Below are 27,900 nucleotides of genomic sequence, written 5' to 3' on the forward strand. Positions count from 1 at the left end.
AGGACTTGTAGATGGGCCAGTAGCACATCTAGCTTTGGGGAACCATGTCTCCACAGCTTGATCCCCAGAGCAGGGTCTGGACACATAGTAGGTGCTACAGATAAATATCCAATGAAAATATTTGGAGAATAAACTTAGCACAACTTAATATGTGGATGAGCATAAATGACTAAGATAAGAGATCAACTTAAACAGTTCCTTTCATTGTTAAAATTTCTCTGTGAAGAACTACCACTGGTGAGGGTCCTCTGTTTCCTCCACAGGATGGGAGTTGTATCTCTCTCTGGTGTTCTTTCCTGTCCAGCCATGCTTTTGGCTACTGGGTGGGAAAGGTGAGAGGCACAGAGCACAGGGGAGTCCACAGCTGACATCGAGTGAGCTGCCTTTGAAAGCAAAGGGAGAGCAGTGATACCTTTGCTCCCTCTCTTCAACTCATGCAAAGACCCGGGATGCCCTAGACCCTGCAACACATCCAATGGATTTAAGTATTTTCCAAATGTCAGATGTGACCATTACTAGAGGCTTAACCTCAATTCTTTTGTTTTGGCTTTGAGTTGAGCAGTTCTGGGTTTTGTTCAATCTTTGCCTATAATTCCATCAACATAGGATTTTTGTTTTGCAGAAACAAGTGTGAAGGAGAAAACAATGAAGTACATGGCAGTGCTGGAGGATAAGCTGCACAGGTAAGGACAATAATTTCTTCCCCACAGACTCCATGGCCTGTGCAGATTCTTTATTAGAGCAGAGTTTAGTGAAAGCAAAGAAAAGGGCGGGCCAGTTTATATAATAAATGAACAAAGAAAAACACAGAAAAGGAGTCTTTTAATCCTGTAACGGGAGAAGCAGGTGCCATGCAAACATCTCCCAGCCCTTTCTCCTCTTATAAAAAAGTAAATAGACTAAGATGTTTAAAAGTGTGGGGAGATCACAGAATAGTCTTCATGTTCTGTAAGAAGAAGAAACTTCTTTGGTCTGCTAAATTCAGAATCATGCCTGGCTCTGTTTTTCTGTTCTTTGTAATGTCTGAAGGGGGTCTTATGAATTTTGACCCAGCTTATACATGTTTTGGAACAATATAAAAATGCACATCTTAGGTTCTGTTTTGAATCCCAAATCAAAACCAGCGTGAAAATTCCTGGTTGCATTTTTTTTAACCTAATTAGGATTCAGTTTTGAGAAACATTAGGGATGCTGCAGCATGTCAAGATGTTTCTGGGTTTTGTGGATGTGTACTCATGAAAATAAATCCCAGCCACCGGGGCCTGTTCCTAATTAGAGAAACAAGTGCGAGAATGTAATATGTGCTTTCTTCCCTGGGACTCATTTAGCTTTATGGAGACTGGGTTGCTACTATTTTGGAAATTGTTAAATAACTCTTTAAATAGGCTATGCCTTAAACCTTTGTCTGCTAAGATAATGCCATCAGCTAAAATACTGATTTTCCCTTAAGAGATGTTAAATTCAGCTGCTTTGCTGAGTTCTGCTCTGCAGAGCAAGCTAGGTACTATATGGATTTATCCTGATGATTTGGAAAGCAAGTTCTTTCCACTACTGACTGGTATTTCTGCACCTCCCATGCCCCAGACTTAGAGAGGAACTATGACAGAGAGGGTGGGTAGAATGTGGGGTGAGAGGTATCCTCCAAGGAAATGGCTCTCCTTCTTACAAGCAGGGTCTTGATCTGGGTCCCCCCTCTTCCTCTCCCATGTGTTCCCAGATAGGTTTCTGGTACATCCCTCTTGACTCTGGTTATGAGTATTTTAGCCTTAAACACCCCACACATCATACATTCCATTAGGTTACTGGGAGCCAGTTGGAGTAGCAAGAGCTTGGATATTGGTAGAGAGAGGCCCATTAAGGGCCTCCCTGGTGGCTCAAGGGCTCAAGTTTCTTCAAGTGCTGTGAAGCTATCTACAGTCACTTTAGCATGAGTTCAACCCCTGCCTGTTCTGGGAGCTATTCACGTGGCATAGCAGACCTCTCCTGACTCACCCGCTGCTCTTCTCAGCAGTGTATTTCAGTAGATCAGCTTGTTCCCCACTCTGTCTCTGGTGAATCCTCTCACCCCCCGCACCTCTGGCCTGTACCCCAGTTCTTGTATGCATAAATAAATCTTTAAAAAAAAGAAAAAAGAGATGCCCATTAAAATGTTAGCCCTTGGGGCCTCCCTGGTGGCGCAGCGGTTGAGCGCTGGGTTGCGAAGCTGCCCGCAGCCTCTGCAGAGCCGGTTCGATCCCCGGCTGCTCCCCGGCCACCAGAGGAGGGTCCCACATGGTGCGCAGACCTCTCCTGCCGCCCGCTGCTCCCCTCAGCAGTGTACTTCGGTCCTTCTGCCTGCTCTGCTCCCCGCTCTGGCTCTGGTGAATTCTCTCACCCTCCCATGCTTCTGACTGTACCCAGTGCTTGTATGAATAAATAAATAAATAAATAAAATAAATCTTTAAATAAATAAATAAAACTAAAATAAAATAAAATAAAATGTTAGCCCTACCACTGTCAACCACCTAATATCAGGTAAACACTCACCTTCAGCTTCTTATACAACTGATGGAAGGGCACCTACCTTCCACTGTCAGTGTGTGGATTTTATTAAGCACTGTGTAATAAACACTTACAGAGTCAGCAACATTCATTCCTTTTGCCTCCTACTTCTTATCGTCACTCTTCTTATCATCAGAACTGATTGGACAGTAACATCCAAGAACTCATCCTCTTCCCTCCACAACAAATCTTCCTGTTGTGTGTCCAACCCAATGGACACTCCTCCATCCACATGGTCATGTCCTGGCTCCTGGCTGCCTCTGCAGAATGGTGGACCCGATCATAGCCCCTGCCCCTACCTCACCCTGAGTTCCACCCTTTCTGCCTCTTTTGTATCCTCCAGCCCTCCTGCTGTCACTGTGCTGGTACGGTCCATCTTTTCTCACTAGATGCTCCTAGCAGCTGCTTTTTGTGTTTTCCTTGTCACTATTGTTGCTCTTTCCACTCTGTTCTGCAGGTCACCTTGAATGAGCGTTAACTTACAAATTTGGTCATTACACATCCCTGTTGTCTGAGGAGAAAGCCCAAACATATTACTCTGGCCCTTGTCCTTGTAGGGCCTGTATGATCTCGTGTGCCACCCTTTACCAGCCCCCCGCCCTACTCTGCTCATACTCGTCCCTTATGTTTTTCCAGTGCCACTGTCTTCTTTTCTGGAGAGACACTAATTGTAAAGGGTAGGCCAAGGAGTATTACTCAGGGAATTGCTAGGTTGTACCATGTCAAATTTCTGGTATTAGATTATTTGTGGCCTAGAAAAATGGTGATTTCATGTGTTCAACTTAATGCTTAGGCATTTAAAGTAATCTTCAGGAGAGCCATATGGTATGGCCTAAGACTGGCCAGTCTCCTTCCCCATGACACACTGCACCTGCAGGTGCATTCTGATTCATACCCCTCCATGCCCGTGTGCCAGTGGGCCTCTCCCAGCTCTGCCCCCACCAGTCCTTCATCTGTCTAACTCCTTTCATCCTTCAAGTTTTAGGAGTCTTCTCTTTGAATCTTTCTGTGATTCTCATTACTGAGTGATGTGTTCACATTAAATGATCCTTCCTGTTTCTCAATGTGCTTAATGTCAGGTATTGAAGATTATGTCCATCTTGTTTAGAATATATCTCCTGTGATTTGATAGCGCTGAGCAGTGTAGGGATGCCCAATAAATTATTGTCGAGTGTATGATTGAATCAATGAATGAGTGAATGAAATTTATTTGTAGACACCCCAGTCTCATCTTCTGTCATCCAGCCATGTGGATGCTTCACTCATATTTCTTACTCAGTCCTCAATAGGCTTGAATGACCAGGATGCTAACTGGTCCATTTCACAGCCTACTTCCTAAGGACAATTTCCCTTGATAGTCTAAGCTATTAGGAGGCTCAGATTTGCTTGAACTGGTATAATAGAAACAATGGAATGGAGAGGAGAAAATGCAGGTTGGGATCTGTAATCCCTCTGGCTGTAGGCAGAGTAGCAGAGGCTAGGGAACCAGTGCCCCTTTGATACCTGGTGCAGGTTGTTCTTGCTGCCTCAAAGCACAATGCAGTGGAAAGAGTAGTGATGGTCATGCTCTCCCTCCTGGGCCAGCACCACCCTCCCTACCAACTCCAAGGAGTAAGGGTTGGATGGTCTCCTAACAGTCAAAGTTCTTTTCATGAGCATCAGCATCTTGAAGTACAGAACGTGTTGTTAGCAACTGCATGGTTTGTAGCATAGTGATTGCTCAGTGAGCATTGCAAGATACTGACTAAAGCAAGATGAGATATGCAGATGAACATCTTTACTATGTATTCCCACTGTCTACAGCATCTCTTGGTCTTGTAGGGGTTTAGAAAAAAAGTAGCTATGAAGTGAATAGATGGCTCATTTCCCACTAGAATGTTGGAGAGGATACATGTCAGGATCGGTGCTACAGCAAGAGTTGGATCTGGCCAGTCGTGACTCCAGACAATCTAATTGACAAGGCTATCTTTGCTTCTATCTTGAAGTGCAGGCATATCTTTTTGTGTGTGTGCTTTGCAGACATGCATTTTTACACATTGAAGGCTTGTGGCAACCATGTGTTGAGTAAGTCTATAGATACCATTTTTCCAAAAGCTCTATGTTGGCTAGTGTCATGCCTTTTAACATGTATGTTGTTTTTCTAAGCATGTATATTGATTTTTAAGCATGTTCTTTTTTTAAGCATATATACTGATTTTTAAAAGACAATGCTATTAAGGCATGTACCTTTTTTAAAGACATAATGCAATCATTAATAGATTACAGTATAGCATAAACATAACTTTTTTTTTAAGATCTTTTTTTTTTTTAAAGATTTATTTATTTATACAAGAGCTAGGGTACAGGCCAGATGTGTGGGAGGGTGAGAGGATTCACCAGAGACAGAATGGGGAACAGACCAGGCAGAAGGGCCAAAGTACACTGCTGAGGGGAGCAGCGGGCGAGACAGGAGAGGTCTGCCATGCCATGTGGGAATCTCCCTGGCTGGCTGCTAATTGAATCCATGCTGCAAAAGCTGCGGACAGCTTCACAGTGTGGCGCTCAATCGTTTGCGCCACCAGGGAGGCCCTAAACATTACTTTTATATGACCTGGAAAACCAAAAAATTTACGTTATTCTCTTTATGGCCATACTCTCTTTACTGTGGTGGTCTGGAACCAAGCACTGAGGTGTGTCTATACCCTGAGACCTGCAGACCCACACAAACTGGGACAATGTCTCTCTTTCAAGAAAGTCAATGAATGAACAAGCTAGGAAGTATCTGTTGCTGTCAGCAGTTCAAAGGAATACCCTGCAGAGTATAACATGAAAAATGGGAAAACTTGAAATGGGGGCTTTTAATATATATTTAAGCGAGTATTTGCCTTTTAACAATGGAGTTGTAAGGTGTGGTCCTGTTCTCCCTCCTAACAAGGGGAGATGCTAATGGTGGAGTTCCTCCTCCCTGCCTCCATGCCCCCCAGTGTTTCAGGGAAGTCTTTTTTTCCTTTTCTTTTCTTTTTTTTTTTTTAAGGTTTATTTATTTATTTATACAAGCACTGGGTACAGTCAGAAGTATGGGAGGGTGAGAGAATTCACCAGAGCCAGAGCTGGGAGCAGAGCAGGCAGGAGGACCGAAGTACACTGCTGAGGGGAGCAGCGGGCGGCAGGAGAGGTCTGCGCGCCATGTGGGACCCTCCTCTGGTGGCCGGGGAGGAGCCGGGAATCGAACCAGCACTGCAGAGGCTGTGGGCAGCTTCGCAACCCAGCGCTCAACCGCTGCGCCACCGGGGAGGCCCCAGGGAAGTCTTTTTTCTTACCTACAGTGAAAGAGCAGAAAGATGACATCAGTTACGTGGTCAGCCCACAACCCACTCCCCTTTTGCTTTCCTTCTCATTCCCGTGGCTACCAGCTTTGACTCGGCTCATTAAATTGTCTCTCAGCCTCACAACGCTCCAGTTTTCCTTTGTCCCGCAGCCAGAATGACTGTTTATTACCCTGTTTACAGTTCTTTCAGGCTCCGTTTTTACCCACATCTTTTTTTTTTAAAGATTTATTTATTTATGCATGCAAGAGCTGGGGTATAGGCCAGAGGTGTGGGGGGTGGTGAGAGGATTCACCAGAGACATAGTGGGGAACAGAACAGGCAGACTGACTGAAATACACTGCTGAGGGGAGCAGCGGGCGAGACAGGAGAGGTCTGCTGTGCCATGTGGGTAGCACCCTGGCCAGGAATCGAACTTGTGCTGCAGAAGCTGCAGATAGCTCACAGCACTGAGATTTAACTCCTTGGGCCACCAGGGAGCCCTTTTTATCCACATCTTAACCATCTTCAGCCTATTGCTCCCACCTCAGGGTTCTAATCCCCACCGATGCCTGGCCCCAGTGATCCAAACTATTGATAGTTGGATTCTTTTAGTTCCCCCAGTTCACCTCCCTAGCAGCACTTTCTTGGAACCCCTACCCCGCTCGTCTCTGGGTGCACACTAACTCTCACTACTTAGCACAAGTTTCCTTCTCTCTAAAGCTACTCTGGTCATTGTCTTCTGCTTTTTCCTTGTTACCCACATGGGGAGCCACTTACAATAATTTGTCACGAGGACTTTTCTGTCTGGCTAGCACACCATTTGACATGCAGTAAATGTTCATTAAAATTGTATTTAAGGGCCTCCCTGGTGGCGCAAGGGGTTAAATTGCAGCACTACCAAGCTATTGACAGCCACTGCAGCATGAGTTCAGTCCCTTGCCAGGGAGCTACCCACATGGTGCAGCAGACCTCTCCTGTCTTGCCTGCTGCTCCCCTCAGCAGTGTATTTCAGTCAGTCTGCCTGTTCTGTTCCCCACTCTGTCTCTGGTGGATCCTCTCAACCCCCCCATCTCTGGCCCGTACCCCAGTTCTTGTATGCATAAATAAATCAATCTTATAAAAAAACAAAGGAAGCAATTAAAAAAATAAAATTGTATTTAGTGCAAGAATGGATGGATAAGTAGCAACAGTATCTTGAAACTTTTTTCAACTATTAGATTCAAAATGTCTAAACTACGTAGGAAGATACTATGCTCCAGAAATCCATTTGTCTTGCCATCAAATCTTAATATAATAGAATGAAACATGTATTGTAATATGTACTATATACATATGTATATGTATGGTATGTATATTTATATAATAGAATAACCCTGGGACTTATTCTTACTTCATTAGGTACATTTTTTTATAGAGGTAATTGTTAAGCATAATATTTTTGACCTAACTCACTTTCCCTTATAGCTGAAATTTGCTTTAATTTATATTTTCTCAATTACATATTGTTAACTGTCTTTCTCAAAGAGCCAAAAGAAATATTCAAGTCTTGTAGGCAAGTTACATTTCTGATTTATCATCTGTTGCATCTTATATCTCTAACCATTGTTTAGAAGAAATTGCTTACTGTCCAATGGCAAACTCATGTCTCTGCATCTTGGGCACCCAACCCCTCACCCTCAGGCTGTGAGTAGTGGTTCCATTTAAACTCACAGAATTTCCTGAATGCATGACTAATGGGAAGTTTTCTTTTCTTCCTAGAATCTCTTGGTTCTATCTCTGTTCCACGGCCCCCTCCCCCAAGCTGAAATAGAACTTTGCCACAAACAATAGATGCAATTTAGTCAACTATAGGTTATTTTTGTTCCCTTGTGCTCTTCTGTGTTTCTCAAGTTTTTTTTTTTTTTTGAGTGTGCATCGTACTTTTATAATCAGAAAGGAAAGCATAGGCATCATTAAAATCTGTTTTGAATGTGGAAAAAGTTAAATACCACCTTAAAGGCTTTTCTTTGCTCTAAAAGGAACTAGTAAAACTCATTGTTCTTAACCTGAAATTACTTTGAAATTTAGAGATGATATATTTTTCTAAAGATGACTTGTATTTTTATTCAGCTCAGTAAGCTATTTATTTCCTCCCTAGCAAACCATCATTGAGGTTATTTGAGGCCCCACATTTTTAATTTTTTTTTTTAAATCAAAATACCCACCACCATTCATTAGCTCTAAAGGTGATTTGGTTCTTCTAAAAAAGTTAACGTTCAATTTCTAGTTATCTTGACATTTCAGTATGGACGGCCAGATGCGCTGTGGTAGCTGGGTGAACTCACTCTGCAATGAACATCAGAGGAGGCCCACAGGGTGAACACAGTCATGGGCCCTGTGTCCCCTGCTCTTTCCTCATCTTGTTTGTCTGGATCATTCTGCCTTCACTCCAGAAGCCTGTAAAGCCTGAGAGTTAGCTCACTGGAGTTGGAGAGTAATCAGAAAAATTGCATTGACCTTTGTCTAAGCCAGCACTGTGCTCAGTGGGATGGACAAAAGAAAATGGAGGCAACGTCCCCACCCTCAAAGGGTGATTTATATGGGAGAAGCGCTTATATACAGACATTCCAGGGTGAGAGGACATTCCCCAGTGCACCTCAGAGCTCAAGGTTGGTCCCTCACTGCAGGCTCCCAGAGCCTGTCAGCCATGGCCAAGAGCAAGTATTGATGACCACACTGATCACGATCCAATGAAGATGGGTATTAGGGCTGAAGATGGACCCCCAGAGGACTTGTTTCCAATGTACACATGTCTGTTAGGGGGTGGGTGAAGCATCTCAGAATTTCTATTTTACTTTCCCCCATTTAAATGCTGTCTTTGAAAATTTTTTGAATGAATATAGCAGTACATGCAGACTCTTCCTAAAACAAGTATGAGTGCATGTTCATGATTTTCTTGCTGCTAAGGGTACATATAAAAATATCAGGGGCCTCCCTGGTGGCGCAGCGGTTGAGCGCTGGGTTGCGAAGCTGCCCGCAGCCTCTGCAGAGCCGGTTCGATCCCCGGCTGCTCCCCGGCCACCAGAGGAAGGTCCCACATGGTGCGCAGACCTCTCCTGCCGCCCGCTGCTCCCCTCGGCAGTGTATTTCGTCAGTCTGCCTGCTCTGCTCCCCACTCTGGCTCTGGTGAATTCTCTCACCCTCCCGTGCTTCTGACTGTACCCAGTGCTTGTATAAATAAATAAAAATAAATCTTTAAAAAAAATCAGCTACATTGCTGAAGATAATATTCATTTATGTATTCACTTTTTAAAAAGTATCTGTTTTCATTGGTATACCATTGGTTTACATTACTATGTAAGTTTCCGAAATACAACTTGACACCTCCTACATGTATTCACTGCCCCTCACCCACCTTCAAAGTCCTCGGTTCATTCACCACTATCGACTTGACCTCTCTGTCCGTTTCATCTGCTGCTCTTCTGTTTCCCTTCTGATAACCTCCATTTTATTGTCAGAGTCTTAAGAATTTTTTCTGTTGTATTTTTTTTTTTTGTCATTTGCTTTTTTCCGTTATATTCCTCATGTGAGTACAATCACTCAGGATTTGTCTTTCTCTTTCTGACTGACTTTTTTTTTAGCTTGGTCACTTCAACTTCTATTCGTGCTGTCCTTAAATGGCAAGATTTCATCTTGTAGCTGGATAGGATTCTATTGTCTATAGACACCACATCATCTTTTCCAGTCATCCCCATGTTCCCATGTCTTAATGGCTGTGTGCCAGGTGCTGCCAGGAACATGTTCTCTAACACTGAATGAAATATGACCACCCCAGCCAGCAACCTTCTTGATCTTCACAGTAACAAAGGAAAAGGGAGTTAATTCTATACCAGAAGAGTCAGCTCTCAGACTACACAAAGCAGATGAAAGAAGCAGAGGCATGGAGACAGAAGGGCAGGATTACTAAAGGCAGAGGAGGGGGGATTTAAAATGAGGTAGCTATATGGTGACTTCAGGCAAGAATTCATACATCTTATTGAGGTGTGAGGTGTGTGGTCTTTCACTGCATAATAGCTGAAAACCTCAGCGCCAACTTATCCTACGTCTATATTCCAAATTTGATCGAGTTATACTAGCTTTCATGATGACAGACCTGGAGGCTGCTGGCCCCTTTCTAATAGGAGTCTGACAATGAATGGAATTCTTTGAGATCCAACATATAATACTCTTTTATTTCAGATTATGCAAGGTGATTTTGAAGTTCCTGTACACCTGGGACCATACCTTTTTTCACCCACATTGAACTTATTTCAAAAGCTGCTGAAGGGAGTGACTATAAGAAATGACAGAACGTAAATAAGGGGCTGGCTGCCATGGGGACCCCTCCCTGCATGGCATAAAGAAAAGGAAAGCGGATACATGGGGATACCTCCATTTTTTTGTAACTTTTATTGTTTTGTCGTTGACCGATGCCTTCCTCTCTGCCTCTCAACAGACGCGAGTCAGACCTCCCTCTTCATGTGCCTCCTTGCTGCTTCTGTGTGGCCTTGATCCCTTGGTGCTTTGCCTCTACAGTCTCAGAAAAGACAGAGGTTCTCAATTTTTTCTTCCCTCCTTAATTTGGCATCACCCTCTTGAGTCCATTTCTATTCCCAGCTGAGAGCTATTGGTCCCCTCACCCCCACCTCCTTTCTTTCTTAGGAGAAGGAGCATCACCTCCTTTCTTCATCCCTGCCAGGTAAGCAGTGTCTCCACTGAACTGAATCCTGTCTGTCCTTACTGCTTCTGTTTTTTTTTTTTTTTTAATATTGTATTTATTCTTACATAGAAGAACTGGGATATAGGCCAGAGGCACGGAGGTTGAGAGGATTCACCAGATAGAGTGGGGAGCAGAGCAGCAGAACAGGTGAATTTACTGAAATACACTGCTGAGGGGAGCAGCGGGCGAGTCAGGAGAGGTCTGCTGCACCATGTGGGTCAGCTCCCTGGCCGGGGAATTGAACTCAGTCCTCAGTGTCTGCCTATAGCTTCATAGTGCTGAGACTTAACCCCTTGTGCCACCAGGGCGGCTCCCCTTCCCACTTCTGTTTAAGTGGATGTGGCCACACTGATTCTCCCTGTTCGGCTCCTGGTTGGTCTCTTATCTGCCTCTCACTTGTCCTTTGCGTATATTGTCTTGGGACATGAGTTTTCCTCTTATCTCTCCATGTTCTACCTTCTTACTTCAATTGCCTGTTCAGGGGCGGACTCCACAAGTGGAAACTATGAGACCTCACCCATTGGTTGATGGAGACATCCGTAGGAAGCACACACGTCCCTTCTCAAACTAGATGCGCTGATTTCTGCACATCATGTACATGAAAATCTTCATGGAAATATCCACTGTTGGATGTGCCACTTTTGAATTTTGAAGCAATGTGACTGCATTGTCTAGTTTTCTAGGAGAAACAGTGATCTAAAATATTATTTTGAAATTCATACTGACAAGAAACTTCTAGCACTTAAATCTGCAAAATTGTACAAAACCATTAATTTAATATATTTACATTTAATTTTCACCTTATTTCACCTCATGCCAGAAAAACTTGGAGTGTACTTAAAATAATAATTCTTAAATTTGTAGACATATGTAGACAGAAAGAAAAACCTATAACACATAATAAGATGGCATGAATTAAAAAATGGTAGGGAAAAACCAAGGATGTACAAGGGCAGGGAAAATGTTGCCAGTGTTTACGCAGGGATTAGATTAGCCACCATAGTCACTAGCCCAGGCAGTAGGATTCATGATACAGATATATGGCTAATGTTATGAGGAGTACATGTAAAAGATGTAACTTATGATAAGCTTTGCAGGAAGATAGTCAGTGCTCTTGCCTCCAAGTAAGCAAGGAAAGAAGCTGCCACCCCAGAATCTCACTTACCCCCCTCCTCTGGTCCACAAAGGACCAGAATCCACCCTCTCTTCTAGGTATGCCAGGCAGTGATGCCCACACAGGAGTTACTGAAAAGAGTCTCCTTCCTCCTGAGGTGTTTACTATAACAAAACACAGCAAATTTCAAACAAATATTCTCCCTCTGATCATGCACAGAACCAAAGACATTTAGACTTCAAATGCAAACTCTGGTACCCGATAGTCTAGACTTTGAGCCTACACTTTGAGTCAAATGTGACGACATCAGAATTGTGCACCATCACACTAGGTTAATAAATCTCTTCAAGAGTCAATTTTCCAGCATTACAATGAGTCTATAATAGAGCAAGTTAAAAATATTTCTCAGGTACGATAATAAAGGCTTATACATCATAGCTATTATTCCCTTAGCAATGTAGGGGCATAGCAGGATGTAGATCTCCTCTGAGTTCTTCCGGGGCTGGGCTGGTAATGAAAACATCAGACACTAGATTAGCAGGAGAAAAAATCAGTTTAATTGTGTATGTGTGGGGAACTCACATAGAGATTGAGGATTCTGCTTTCAGTGGGAGAGCTAAGGACTGGGATAGGGGCCTGGGCTTCAAGGAGCGAGGAGGTGAGTCACATGGGGAATGGGCCAGTGCTCTGTAACTGCATGTTCCCCCGCCTCTTAGAGAGGTTTCCTGGATCGAAAGTTTACTTCTGGGTGATAACCCTAAATGTGAGTAATACCCCTAATTGTCATTTTTCTAGGTAGTTAAGGGAGTGAAAAAAGTCTTTCCTGAGCCTGCAGGGACTTGCTTGACCTTCATTCAAAGTAATCCACGTGTACCTAAATAGCATGTCTTGGGGCAACCTGTTTTGAGATCCTGGGGTGGCTGATTCTGAGCATCTTCAGTAGCAGCTGCAATACCAGGAAAACTATGATACAAAAAAATCTATAATAAAAAAAAACTCATTTTATAAAATCAGAAGTGAACCCCACACCTTCCTGGTGAAATTATGTGGAGAGGAGAGATGTTTGCTTATAGATAATAAGCTCTGTTAAGATCCTGCCAAACCTTGTTGATTACCTGAACACTTAGCTTTTTCTACTCTCTGCCCTTTGGCCAGCTGTTAGCACCTCCTGCGGAGGGTGGCAAAGAAAAGAACTGAGGTATTGCATTCCTGTTAATGGTTACAACAAAGATTTAGAGACTTCCTTGGTTTCTATGACTGATTGGCTGGAGATCCTCAAGCAGACTTCTGCTTTTAGAACTAACCTGCCTGGTTGAAGAGTTATTGAAGTGAAAGAGACTCCATTCTGGGCTCTAGAGTTCCGGGGAGAATATATCCTCTCTCTGTGATTCATGGGGCACCAAAGCCCCTTGTCTTGACCCTCTTCAGTCTCAGAGATAGCATTGGGGAGAAGTAACTTCAAGATACTTGCTTCTGTTCCTCTGATATTTCCTTTGAGAAGGCAAAAAAAGGGGGGGTGGCAGAAGGAAAGAAGAGGAGGGTTAGATTGAAACCTCTGGGCAGCTTTTGAGGGGCTTTGAAGAGGAGTAAGCTCCTCTTCCCAGTACAAGTTACAGTGGCTAGAACCTGGGTGGCGTCAGTGACGTGACGGGGGCAGACAGTGTTGATTGCCACATCAGTACTAAAAGGTTGGGAGACATGTAATGCGGAGGTCTTAGTCACCTGTCATCATTGTCTTTTTCACTGATGTCTCAACATTTAATTGGACATGGTGCTGTTCCAAAAAGAGCCTGAGCAAGAAAAAGGATGACTGATTTTGACTAATAGACTGGAACTAGGCAGGAGACGGATTACCATCTTCTTTTTTTTTAAGGATTTATTTATTTTTATATAAGAGCTGGGGTACAGGTTAGAGGTGCAGGAGGGTAAGAGGATTCACCAGAGACAGAGCAGGGAGCAGAACAGGCAGACGACAGAAATACACTGCTGAGGGGAGCAGCGGGTGCAACTGGAGAGGTGTGCTGTGCCATGTGGGATTCTCGCTGGCTGCATCGAACCTGCACTGCAGAGGCGGCGGACAGTTTCACAGCGTGGCGCTCAACCCGCAGCGCCACCGGGGAGGTCCGGATTACAGTCTTAACAGAGACTCTGGTAACTGACTCTGCTAGAACCCTAAAGCTTCTCTGCTTTAAAGCTGAGATAGGATCCCTCTGCCCACTGAGATCAATTAAGAAATAAACCATTATTTAAGGGAGCCCTAGACTTGGCAAGATGCCCTGTGGTTCCTTTTTCCTTATTCAATATAGTTTAGTTCAGAAAGTTGGGGATATTGCCTTAGATTGAACTCAGGAAGGCAGGTGAGTGCAGGTCACGGGGCTCATGGGGTCCAGGTGCCATTGCTCCCTGTGTGCCAGCAGCCTTCAGCGTCACATTTTCAAAAGGGCCATTGTAATTAACCAACAAGGAATGTCCAAACTAAGATGATTTTCACAAGCTTAAGAGAAACCATGGTATATAACCAGAGCACTTGTGCTGTGTTTTGCCAGTAAGTTGTGAAATCTGAAAGAAAAATTAAATGCTGTATCAATGGAAACCTAGTAGGTAGACAACCAATTTGTCATTAATTAAAACGAGAAAGCTTTTAACGATCCAAGGAAGCATTGTCAAGCTTGTGAGATAGTTTAATTTGCTAACATGGTATGAACCTGTTAGCTTCAGAGGCATGATTAATAAAAGTAAGACTCCTCATGGAATTTCTCAGACACTCACTTCTCACTGACAGTCATTTTTAAGACTCTGCTCACTGCCCTTATCTCATGTAAAGTGAGATGACAGCTCTGCAGCAGCCGTGGCAAATGTAGGTTAGATAAAATATTACATTTCTCTGACTCATTTGCTCTTTTTTTTCCTTCTTCCCTTCTTCCTCCCCTCCCCACCCCCACACATCTTGAGTCATACAACAGCTACGTGAACATTAGCTACAAGACACTGTGTGTGCTGGGCTGCAGCCCGTTATATCCAGTTGCTCATCAGGAGAGGTTCTAAATCCCTTATCACAACCGCCTCAGGCGGAAAACTCGTCCTTTTTACCTTCTGTTAGGGCTGATGTAAAGATGACATTTCTTGAGCTGGGAGAATATTGTGATTGTATTGTATACTAAGCTTCAAAGAGAATTCTGTACCTTCCATTCATCTCTCTCTCTCTCTCTCTCTCTCTCTCTCACACACACACACACACACACACACACACACACACACACACACACTCACACACACTCACACATACCCCAAAACAAAACAAAACAAAACACACAGAGTCTTCGCCTTGAAGAAAAAAACATCAGTGGTACTTAAAAAAAAAAGACCCCAAAAGAAATCATAAAATTATTTACTGAACTGAGGAGAGAAGAGAATTACCAAGTGGGTGACAGCTACACAAAGTAATTTCACAGAGTTATTTCCTCTATTTTTCTTTAAATGGGAAAATAAGCCAACACCTGGTTGGAAGCTGTGTCTTTGCAGTACATGGCTCTGCTGGTGCAGAGTCATCCTGGTGCTGTGCTATCCCACTTTGCAAGTGAACTCAAGCCTGGCTGTTTTCATTGGCATTGTGTCTCTCTAGAATGTTCTTGATTGGTTGCTGTTCAGTGGAACTTTGTTTTCATGATGGTGTTTGTCTACTCTTGTAGTCACAGAATGGAAATTGTTCTAGAGTGTTGCTTTGGTGCAAGTGTGGCCATTTGTGTGGCTTATTGGGGTGTGAAGAGATGTGTTTCTATAAGTCATGTCACCCTCCTATTTGCCAAAGGGATGGGGTCTCACCTGGAGTATGTTTCATCTGATTCTGCACATTTGTAAGTGACTATGAATCTTTCCAACTAGAAAGGCTTAGTCAAGTCTAACTGTACAACTTCAGAAAGAACTTAGTCCCATCATAGTTTTCTGGGTTGTCAGCATTTGAACCCTCTGTGGCAGCTGTGACAATGGGAGGTTAGCTTCTTATCTCAAGTTACTTTAATCCATCTAGACTACTTCCAGTCAATCTACGCTAATGCTTCTCTTTGATGCAGTGGTACAATCTAGATTCAGATCCTGAGAGATGAACTGATGAAAGCAAATTGGTCAGGCATTTGGTTTCAGGCCCTGAGCTTCTCTCTCTGAGGTAAACTCTTAGTAACAGCCACCATATCTCATGAGAGGAGGTTTGGGGAGGTAGATCAAGAGAGGGACAATTACTGGGTCAGCCTGTTGTTTCCATGGTCTGAGGTGTTAGCAGCACCCAAACCTAGAAACAAGAAATAAATGAAACCAGTTAGAATGTTAAGCCAAAAACAAACTGTTCCTGAGATTAGTATATTGCTTCCAGGGCACATAGGCCTTCCAGCATGAGGCCTGTGAGACTAAGCTCCTTCTCCTCCTCACATGCCTTTTTGGCACCCTCACAATCATGCCCCCAATCCTCCCATCTGATGGGTCCTGGACATTTCTCATTTTTGGTGTCTACTAGGTCAAGTCTCTTTCGAGGAAAAATAAATACATATTTGGGGGGTGGCCACAATTGCATTCAGAGGCCTGGGAGCAGGAATTCCTGGGATTGGGGTTACTGTTCAGAACTAATTTCTGGCATGGTAGACTTTTCTAGTATCTTTGAAAACCACCATATTCCACGGATAAGGGACACTGCTGATTTAGTTTCCACAAACAGCGTCCGGCATCTTTGAAGATGTGACTGATAAACAACCCTCCTTATCAACAACCCTCCCAAAGCTTCATTTGATTCCACTTGCCTCTTGGAGTCCTGAATTCAGATCTGTATTAATTGTGTCATCACATGCATCTGTCCCAATTCTACAGCCACCCTCAATGGTGGGGTTAGCATGTTTTCCTCCAAAAGAAACTGTTAGATTCATGTTGGCATCCATTAAAAAAATTAATTGCATTAATAAAAATAACAATGAGACACTCTAGACAGTGCTCAGTATTTTCAGGGTTCAATAAGCCCAAAGCTAGAAAAGCTGGCTGCTTAATCATTGGCAGGCGAGTCACAATGTGGAGAGCCTTCCTCACTTCCACCCCAAGCTAACATCTTTCTCTATTGTTTTCTGACTGCTTCTGTGGTTCTGTCAGTAGTGACTCTTTTCCAGGCAGATGTGTTTGTCTCTCCAGTGTGGTATTTAGTACAGCTGTACCCCTTCCACTGCCATCCTCAGAGCTCACACACTGAGCAGGGTCAAATGGGGTGACAGAGGAGAGAAGCGTGTTTCCAGAGTCTGGAGGGCCAGGGGCGGGAGGCCATGTCTGTGTACTCACTTTTCTGTGATCTCAGAGTGGTACAAGCCAAGCTCTCTCTGCACGTTTAGACTTTGCACCTCGTCAGAGTCTGAGCTTGAATGAATGACCACAAAAAGATAGACATCCATGTAAATAGGCTCAGCAATCTGTGAAATCAATACTTTAGGTCATTTTTTATTGGACCATTTCTTTTTATTTTTCCCTTAAGTTGTAAAAATAAATACCATCTCTGTGTAGGTCCTCAGAAAATGTGAAGAATAAGAATAAGGGAAGCATAGGAACAGACATTGCTTTCCCTTGATATGCACATGGGTTTTAAGGGCGATGTTTGTATTTGAAATTTGGCAATGTGGGGGAGGAGAGGACATCCCCCCTCACCCCCCGCCAGCCTTTTGGGTATTTCTTGACCAGGTTGAGTGTTCAAATTTACATCATATAGATGAGTGAGAGAAAAGAACAAATTTAATTATTTATGTATGGAAAATCTACATAGATGTAAATTCTAAAGCCAGTGGAGCAGAATGAGGTTTCCTAAGGTAAAGAATGGGATGAGGGCCTGGGACTTCAAGGAGGGCTTCAAGGAGGGGGACTCACAGGATGAGGAGAGGATGACTCATATTATGATGACAAGATGCTCTTTAATTACATATTTGTCCTGCCATCTAGATAAGATTTCTCCACAGAATGGCTATTTCTTATAAAGAAAAAGCTATTTTTGGGTAATACCCCCAATTTTTATTCCTCTGGATAGTTATGGGTGTAGTGAAGATTTTTTGTGAGGCTGCAGGGCCTCTGTTGACCTCAGCTTGAAATAATCCACATGTCAAAGTGACATGTCTTTGTTAAGCCTAATCTGAGGAGGCCTCTTCTGCCATGTATGCTTTTTTGCCTCCTAACTTCCACATAAGAAGCCTGAGAAAGATTTAGGTATAGTTAGAGGAAGGGTGGCAGCATGGATGTAAAGGGTTATAGCCAGTTTGTTCTGTCAACCTTCAGATGTATCAGCCAGTGATATTTCTGCCACCTCTTTTAAGTCTAGCTTAGCATTATAGTAAAATGAGTCAATAATACCAATCCATATAGTAATTTTCTTGAAGAAATTTTAAAGCCTATAGAGCAATTTGAAGAACACTATTACCATTGTTCATTAGTGTACTTATTAAATGTCTAAATAACTCTCCTATTTGCACTGCACATCACTTCTAATATCTGTCACTTCTGAAACAGGAAAGGAGACCAGGCTGTGGTCCTCTTCTCTCCTGTGCTTCTCAGGAACAAACATCCTAACTATTTCGGTGCAGAGTGTTTAATGGGTCTGAGAGTCCCATCTCCAACTATATGGAGGACTCCAGGATCTTACGTGAACTTGAGGCATCATAATGTGCTGGGCAAGGGGAGTTTGTTTTATTATTATTTTATAACCTCTGGGGATCAGACTTGAATCCACCCTTTAAGCCCCAGGAGGGCATCTTGCCACCAATTAGCAGAAAATAGAGTTCTTTTGAGAAGAACTGTCTGTAGAATGGCCTCTGCAAATTTGTTCTTGAAAGAACAGGTCTAACTTTTTTTGCAGCTGCTTTGGAGGAAGATATAACTTTGAGGTAAGAAATGGAAGCTCTCCCTTCAGTTTACATTGGATAATAAGAGTTCTGAGTCTCAGTTCCTTGCTGCAGAAGAAACCAGCAACATAGACACTCATCCTGAGCTCAAGGACTATGGAATATTTGCACCCTTGGAGGTTAACCAGCTGTTTTTCAGGAAAGAGATTGCTTTATAGCCTCTCTGTTGGGCTTAACTTGATCCCTTTGGTGCCTCTTGCTCATTCTCTCAGGGAACCATCGTAATAAAACAAACAAAACAGACTATTGATGATTTCAATACACTCTAAATACTTATGTAGAAAATATATTTTAAAAGATTGTGATAATCATGCTAGAGATTGATTTGAGGCAATTTTCAAATGTTTACTGGGAAGCTGGAAATGACATGTAATGATAATATCAATAACTAACCTCTATTAAGAAACCATGTGTCACATAATACCAATAAATACTTCACATGGATTATTTCATGCAGCCTAGCAACCCAATGAGATGCAAACATGGTTACTTAACTCTGTAAGGCAATTGGAGCTCACAGAAGTTAAGCATATGGTCAATGGCCCAAAACCTTTGTGGGTTTGGTAGTTAGCACAACATTCTGGAGCTGGATATAAGACAGATGATGAAACTTAAAAACTATCCTAAAGATGGACTTTTTGATTTAAAATTCCTTAGTAAGACTAAAAAGGCAACCTAATTACTATGAAATTTTTCAAACATGTGTGAAACTATATATGTTGTAATGAATCCTCATGTAGGCATCATACAAATTCAACAGTTTTCAATACATGGCTATGCTGGTTTCAGGTCTGCTCCTGTTCCCTTTTCCACTGTGATGCTGAAACAAATGACCACAAACTTAGTCTGAAGCAACACAAATTTATTCTCTTCTAGTTCGGGAGTTCAGAAGTTCATCATTAGTTTCTCTCAGCTAAAGTCAAGGTGTGGGCAGGGCTGATTCTTTCTGGACACTCTGAGGGGAGAATCATCTTCATGACTTTTTTCAGCTCCCAGGGGCCACCTGCATTCCTTGACTTGTGGACTGTCTCTCCATCTTCAAAGCACATCCCTCCCATCATTGCTTCTGTCACCACCTACCCTTCTCCTTGGGTAGGTGGATCCACATCCTTCTACTTCCCTCTTAGAAAGCCATTGTGATTATCTGATTGGGCCTATCAGAACATCCAGGATTACATTCCAGCCCAAAGTCTTTAACTTACATCTACAAAGTCCTTTTTGCCATTTAAGGTAACAGTCACAGGTTCTGAATATTAGGGCTAGACATCTTTGGGGAGCCATTGCTCAACCTACTGAACCCACCTACTCCAACGGGAATATTTAGAAGCAAATCTCAGGCTTTTTATTTAATCCACAAGTATGTTAGTGTCTATCTTCAAAAAGATAAAGACAAAAAAAAATCTGTGATACCACTATTACACCTAAAAACATTAATAATCCTTCTTATTATCAGATAACTATTGTTCCAATTTTCTCTAATTGTCTCATAATTTTATTTTAGCAGGTGGTTCAGTCACATTAAAATACATGTCTTTGATTTCTTTTAATGGACGGTCCCTCTCTTTTTACTTTAGTTGCTTACTGTTGTTCAAGAAACCCAGCTGTTTGTCCTATTGAATTTGACTGATTGTATCTTTGGAGTAATTGACATGTTTCTATTTTCTATGTATTTCCCCATAAACTGGTAGCTAGTTTTAGAGATTCTATTGGATTGAAGTTGGATTTTATTGTCAAGAGTTCTTTACTGGTAGCAGAGTAACTTTATACTGAGTCAAAAAGGACATTGCTAACATCTGTCATCTCTCTCCTTTGGTGGTGAGGTTGATCAGAGTTCAGATGTTGGGATTCAGCCTTCTTGGATTCAAATTCCCCATCAGCTTTTACCTATTTTGGTGATTACTAACTAGATTCATCATTTCACCAGTGGCTTGAAAAACACTAATTATAATTCTGTCACTGTCCTCATTCTTTAAGCTAGAATTGTATAAAAAATAATTTTTCATATGTTAATTCAAAGATGACTTGTGGGACTGAACTTTTTATGTTGTGATGAAGACCAAAGTTTTCCTTTAGCTGAGAGAAATTAATGATGAAACTCTGAACTCCAGAACTAGAAGAGAACAAATTTGTATTGCTTCAAACTAAGGAGTCACTCAATAAGGCTGTTTTTCAAGAGATATAAGATGCAGTCACTTAGTTCACTTGTAATAATCCATGATTAGTGATATAGAAGGAAAAGAAATGTCTCAAAACTTAAAAAAAAATTGTTGAACATCTCTTGGATTGTCCTGAGCTACAATTTATGAAAGACATGATAGATGCTTGTTTTTTTTTCTTTATGCAGTAGTTTACAGAATAATTATTACTTAGGGCGAATCTGCCAAAGGTGAAAAAAAATGTGTATGTATGTGTATACTTGTGCCATTATGAAGTCATGGTAGTTTTTAACATGGGTTTGCTGTTTTGCTTCTTTGTACAACTTATTTTTTTCCTTCAAATTCTCCCATCTTTAGCTGAGAACTCTTTCAAGTTGGCCCCTGAGTCTTACAACATCAACTTAGAGGTTTCCTTGTTTTCTGATGTAACACATTGTTTCATGCCCATCTTATACATTTCCTGTCCCATATGAGGAGTTGGAATTTTTGGCAAGGAATTGTTGTTATTTTTAGCAGGAAATGATATTTAGAAACCACATCCTAGGTCCTGTGGGTGCACATGACTACTGGGTTGGTTAATTTTTTTTTTGGGGGGGGGACTTTTAGTGTACAGAGTGAGATTATTTTTTAGGCAGTGTAATAATATCACAGATTCATATTTTTACTTCTAGTTCAAATTTAGGATGTTAAGGTTTTATTTAACTTCTTAGATTTTATATTTGTATTTCTCTTAGGCTGAAAATTTTGGTTCTTAACATAATCAACATAATTTACTTATATACTTATATATCTACCTAGCTTTACATAGCAAATAGCATATTGGAACACATATTTAGTAATCTTACTATCTAGATACATAGTATATCTAAATATAATATATTTGATATTTCTACATTTTATATATACTGTAATGTACATTCACAGATTTTAGAATAATATTGATATTGTTATTAATAATCTAATAATTAAACACAACTTTAGACTTCACAGCAGTTCTTTTTGTTCTTAGACTATATCCCACAAGGGATGCAGAGTTAAATTACAGAGTTTTAAAGTAACTTAATTAATTCCCCTTGGTGTAGTTCATGGACTCAATGCACAGTTAGCTTAATGCATAGTAGGCTTATGTGTTTTATATTGTCTTCTATTTTGGTGGTTGCTATTTTTAGAAATACATACCATAAACTTTATGGCTTAGTGTAGAATATACAAAGTAAGAGATAACTATCATTTACTCTTCTTAACCTGTTTCTGACATCCCCCTACATGAAACCAATTTTATTCAATTTGGCCTATTCTTCCACTAATTTCTAATAATGTAGCGTATATGTTCATATCCCCTCCTTGGATGAAAGGTGCAGTTTTCACTATCTTGTTCCTGTCATAATCATTTTTGAATGTAGAACTTCTTAGACAAAGGAAGTAGAATCTATCACATAGTTGCTCACATTTTTAAGTCCATCAACCCATTTAATCACCTTTTTCATTGAGCTTGACCCAGAAGAGGGTCAAGTCCTGAAGAACTGGAAGCCAGACCATTTTAGATTTAGATTTTTCTGTTTGTGACCCATTCTGTCCTGGCATTTATATTTTATTCAAATATAATATATATTTACAAGTATATTTTACATATACTCAAAAGTATACCACTCCAAGCTCTCCCAGGACTGACAACAGTTATAACTAATTATATGTATTAATGTTGATGTTTTATCAAGCTGTGGTTTGCCAAAAATATTTTTTCCATGTTACTTTATGATAATTGTAACCATAACTTTAATAGTTATTTGGCATTACAGTAAGTGCATAGCGCTTACAATTTGCTTAACCATATTTCATCAAAGGGCATTTCATTGGTTCCTAACTTTTTTGATATATTAAAAAAATTATTTTTGCTTAAGAGCCTTAAAGCTTTTTTTTTTTTTTTAAACATAATGGGGACTCACACCATTTAATGAAAGGGCACCCGTGTTCTTTTCTGCTTTCCTCGGGTCCTTTTAACCTCAGGGGTGGAAGTGTGAGGAAACATGTAGTTTTTCCCCCAAAATGTCTTTCTTCTTAACAATTTCAAAAGAAGGAAAATAGAAGGGATAAAGTAGATAGGAGGTCCTTTAAGAAAACACCATTGGTGAAAAATTCTTATTTCTGATTCTTTTTAAAAATATGTCTATAATATCAGCCATGCATAAATGTGGCATTGGTATGAATAATGAGAAAATGATGTATGGATAATGAGAAAAACTGTGACCTGGTCAGTTGTCTTAGAACATTCTAGAGGAACAAAGTTTTAGATTGCCATAACACAGGTTCTGTGGTTCTTAGAACTTGTATTTATCCTCAGTCGGGAGGCTGCCAATTATTCATCACTCATCTTCTTCCACTGCTTGTTCAGCAACCCCCTGAAGCCACCGAGAACTCTGGAACGCACACATTTCTTTTGATAAGATGAGAAGACAATATACATTTATATTTTTTATTTTTTTTCTTTTTCTTTTATTTTTTTTAATTAATAAATTTTATTTTTATAGTCCCCATACAATTGCAATCCCCCCATTCTGACCCCAATCCCTCCCCTCACGCCCCCCACCCCCCCAAAAGTGTCTCTGGTTCATAGTTTTTGTTGATTTTGATTTTCACTTTCTTATAGTTATTCATTTTCCTGGTCCCTTATTTAAGTTTTCTAGATTCCTGCTATGAGTGAGACCATCCGGTATTTTCTTTTTCTTTTTGGCTTATTTCACTGAGCATGATCCCTTCCAGCGCCATCCATGTTGCTGCAAATTGCATGTGTTTATCTTTTTTGAATGCTGAGTAATATTCCATGGTATATATGTACCACATCTTCTTGATCCAGTCATCTATTTTTGGGCATTTGGGCTGTTTCCAAAGCTTAGCTATTGTAAATAGTGCTGCTATAAACATAGGGGTGCAGGTGTTCTTTGGAATTGATGTTTCTGTGTTCTTTGGGTAAATACCTAGGAGTGGAATTGCTGGATCCTGTGGAAGCTCTATGTTTAGTAGGTCCAGAAATCTCCACACAGCTCTCCATAGTGGTTGGACCAGTTTGCACTCCCACCAACAGTGCAGAAGAGTTCCTTTTTCTCCACACCCTCGCCAACATTTGTTGTTGCTAGTTTTTTTAATATGTGCCATTCTCACTGGTGTAAGATGGTATCTCATGGTAGTTTTGATTTGCATTTCCCTGATTGCAAGTGATGTTGAACATTTTTTCATATGCCTGTTGGCCATTCGCATTTCCTCTTCAGAGAAGTTTCTTTTTAGCTCCTCTGTCCATTTTTTGACTGGATTATTTTCTTTGTTGTTGTTGAGTCTCATCAGCTCTTTGCAGATTTTTGTGATCAGTCCTTTATCATTAGTGTTGGGTGCAAAAATGTTCTCCCAGTTGGTGGGGTTTCTCTTTGTTTTTGTTATTGTCTCTTTTGCTGTGCAGAAGCTCTTTAATTTGATGTAGTCCCAGCTGTTGATCTTTGCCTTCACTATCACTGCTTTGGGTGATGTGTCTGTAAAGATGTCTTTGATATGCAAATCACATAGTGTTTCGCCTATATTTCTTTCTATGTATTTTATGGTTTCAGGTCTCATGTCTAGTTCTTTAATCCATTTTGAGTTGATTTTTGTATATGGTGTGAGGTAGTGGTCAAGCTTCATTCTTTTGCATGTAGCGCCCCGGTTTTCCCAGCACCATTTATTGAACAAACTTTCTTTGCTCCAATGCATAGTCTTTGCTCCTTTGTCAAAGATTAGTTGACCATAAATCTGTGGGTTTACATTTATATTTTTTAAAGTTATGTATGTTTTCTGGTGTATAATTATTGATAGAAGTAGCTAATCAGTGAGTCTGTAGTTACCAGGGAAGCCTTTGTGGATCAGAACTTTGAGCTGCCCCTTCCAGAATATTAGGAGGGAGAGAGCCCCTCTGAATTAAGTCCCATGGACGGGACTGGCAGGGCTCACTCATGGGGCTGGATTGTTGTGGCCTGATGGACAATTCAGCTCGTCGGGTGGCCAATATAGAGGGGGCCTCTTTAGGTAGATCAGTACATTAACCTGGATGAAACAAGTAACAACTGGTCTATAAAGGAGAAGTGGAGAATGTTCTATGAAAAACAGTATTTTAGAAAAATTCATTGGCAATGCTATTAGAATAGTTAAGAATGAAGAAAGAACTTGGAATTAGAGAGGCTAGTAAGAAGACTATTAAAATAATAAAGTCATGATTCCATGATGACATTTAGATTAATATCTATGGAGAATGATAAAGCTACTAGAGAAGAGAGAACAACCGTAAGGATATATTTAAAGGAAAAAAAAATCTATGGGATTTAGTGACAGTGTGTGGAAAGTTAGCACAGATTGGTGAGTCCAGGATTTTAAGCATTAGTGATTGGGAGAACAGATAATGAAGCAATTGATTAAATCAGGAGCATTAGGATTGGAAACTCGATTAGAATGGAGGGGGATGATTTTACAAATTCTTCCCGATTTCTCTCTTCTTGCTTCCTCCTGTCCTCCCTCCCTACTTCTTACTTTTTATTATTTATGTCTCTATTCTTCTTCCTTCTCATTTTATATAACTGCCTAGTAAGTACTTCTGTAGCAGACCAGGAGTCCTCAATAAATGAGGCATAGTCTTTGCTGTCTTAAAAATTACATTAGTAAAGGAAGGAGGGAGATGAAAGAACAAGATAATTTATATAGTGATAAGTGCTGTGAAGAAGGCAAAAGAGGGCCATATCTTCACTGGAGACTGGGCAGAACTATTTTATATTGGAAATTATGGAAAGCTACTCCGAGGAAATGTCCAAGGAGTGAGCCATGTGAAGATTTGGTGGCATTTCAGGACATCTAGGCAGACAAATTATCTTCAGACAAGAATAGAATTAGAGTTTGTAAAGAATAAAAAGAAGGCTGAGGGTACTGAGGGTTCCTAATAAGGACAAGGAGATGAGGACAGAGAGTGTTTCAGTCAAACCAGGAGACAAAATCCAAATGGTAATTTGAGCAGGGATGGCATAACATAAAGAATTATTCATTATAATAGAGAATTGGAATAATAAGGGTTTCATCAGTAAGAAGTACAGAAAGCACTAAAAAAATATAGAGAAGGCACACCCCTCCATTCCCTGTATTTAGTCAGAGTTGGCCCAGAACATGGAGCGTATTTGATGTTCTTGGCCTAAAGGACTGCCCTAGGCACAGGGCCAGGGCAGAGTCCCAGTAAAGACAGACATGGGAGCAGTCAGAGGGGACAAAACATGTCCCAGTGATGGAAAATCAGAATCCTTGAGGCCCTCCCTACATGTGCCATTATGGGGAGAAACAAATACCACTATGGGGGAATCCCAGAGGGAAGAGGAATGACCTGGTTTGTGAATCTTCACCTGCGCATCTTAGAATCCTGGAAATATTCTAAAAGCAGACACACAAAAACAAAAAGGGTTTGTTTACATAGAGAGTGAGGAAAAGGAGAGCTGAGAGAAAAAGGAAAATTTATTGGCCAGCATGCTGCCAGATGCCATCTGTCCCACTCCAGATAGCATCCACTGAGCAGAGATCAGGTGCACATGGGAACCATACATAGGGGAAGGTGCTTGTTTGCAGAGTGGAAGTCTCAAGTGGGAGCTGTGTGCGGTGAGACACTGTCCATCTACTGAGCAGAAGTGAAAGCCGCATGTGGCATAAAGGATGGACCCACCTGTGCTCCATATTTTTAAAGTCCACATGGTCACTGCATGCTCCCCCACTTCCCAGCAGTCTCTGTTCAGGAAGTCAGGGAATGAAGCAGAAAGCTCTCTCTTTCCCACTGAGCTGGCCACCAGCATTACTCACTGCCTCAGATGCAGGTCCTCTAACAATGCTAACAGAATAGCAAAGTCAGAAGAGGACAGGCAAGTGTTGTGTTGGGTACTATCACATGAGAACTGCAGAATAAAGCAAAAATCAGTTATCAAAATATCTAATATCTATGTCTCTATCTATTTATATATAGCTGATCTAAACACAGGGCTATGATGGGGTGCTCCCTGCCCCCAGGCTAAGACACAGACCCCATTAGAGAGGGCAACACCTTGTTAGTTTGGATAGACAAGAAGTACTGTGGGGCCACACGGTATAACTTGCTGAAAGTCTTCTCCATGGAGTTTTCTGGAATACATCTTCTAGGATGCCAAAGAAGACTGTTCACAAGAGTTGTCTCACAAAGATATACAATGAGTGATGAAACTCAACAAAAATAAACAACCTAGTCAAAAATTGGGCAGAAGAGCTAAAAAGACACTTCTCTAAAGAGGAAATGCAAATGGCCAACAGGTATATGAAAAAATGTTCAACATCACTAGTCATGAGGGAAATGCGAATCAAAAACACAATGAGATACCATCTTACACCAGTGAGAACAGCACATATCAAAAAACCCAGCAACAACAAATGTTGGTGAGGATGTGGAGAAAAAGGAACTCTCCTGCTCTGCTGGTGGGAATGCAAATAGGTCCAACCAATGTGGAAAGCTCTGTGGAGGTTCCTCAAACTGCTCAAAGTGGAGCTTCCATATGACCCAGCAATTCCTCTCTTAGGAATCTACCCAAACAACACAAAAACATTAATTCAAAAGGACACATGCAGTACATACCGGATGGTCTCACTCATAGCAGGAATCTAGAAAACTTAAATAAGGGACCAGGAAAATGAATAACTATAAGAAAGTGAAAATCAAAATCAACAAAAAACTATGAACCAAAGACACTTTTAGGGGGGCGGGGGCGGGAGGGGAGGGATTGGGGTCAGAATGGGGGGGCTGCAATTGTATGGGGAATATAAAAATAAAATTTATTATTTAAAAAAAAACAAAAGGACACATGCAGCCCTATGTTTATTGCAGCACTATTTACAATAGGTAAGCTATGGAAACAACCCCACTGCCCAAAAATAGATGACTGGATCAAGAAGATATTGTATATATACACAAGGGAATATTACTCAGCAATCAAAAACGACAAACTCCTGCCATTTGCAGCAATATGGATGGAGCTGGAAGGGATCATGCTCAGTGAAATAAGCCAGAAAGAAAAAGAGTAATACCAGATGATTTCACTTATAGGAGGAATATAGGGGCTCCAAATAAGGGATCAGGGGA

The 27,900-nt window shown here is 41.2% G+C and overlaps 1 protein-coding gene across 1 annotated transcript in view; it reads left to right on the plus strand.

The window, feature by feature from the left end:
• The window catches only part of DISC1 (DISC1 scaffold protein), a gene marked incomplete at both ends in the record, with an annotated part of 373,050 nt that overhangs the window by 296,032 nt on the left and 49,118 nt on the right, over positions 1 to 27,900 (plus strand). Inside the window, one exon of the mRNA XM_084254028.1 lies at positions 623 to 683. Coding sequence (XP_084110154.1) covers positions 623 to 683 — 61 coding nt within the window. The remainder of the gene's footprint in view (positions 1 to 622; positions 684 to 27,900) is intronic.

The sequence above is a fragment of the Talpa europaea genome, assembly GCF_964194135.1.
Source record: "Talpa europaea genome assembly, chromosome: 14".
In the NCBI taxonomy this organism is placed as follows: Eukaryota; Metazoa; Chordata; class Mammalia; order Eulipotyphla; family Talpidae; genus Talpa; species Talpa europaea.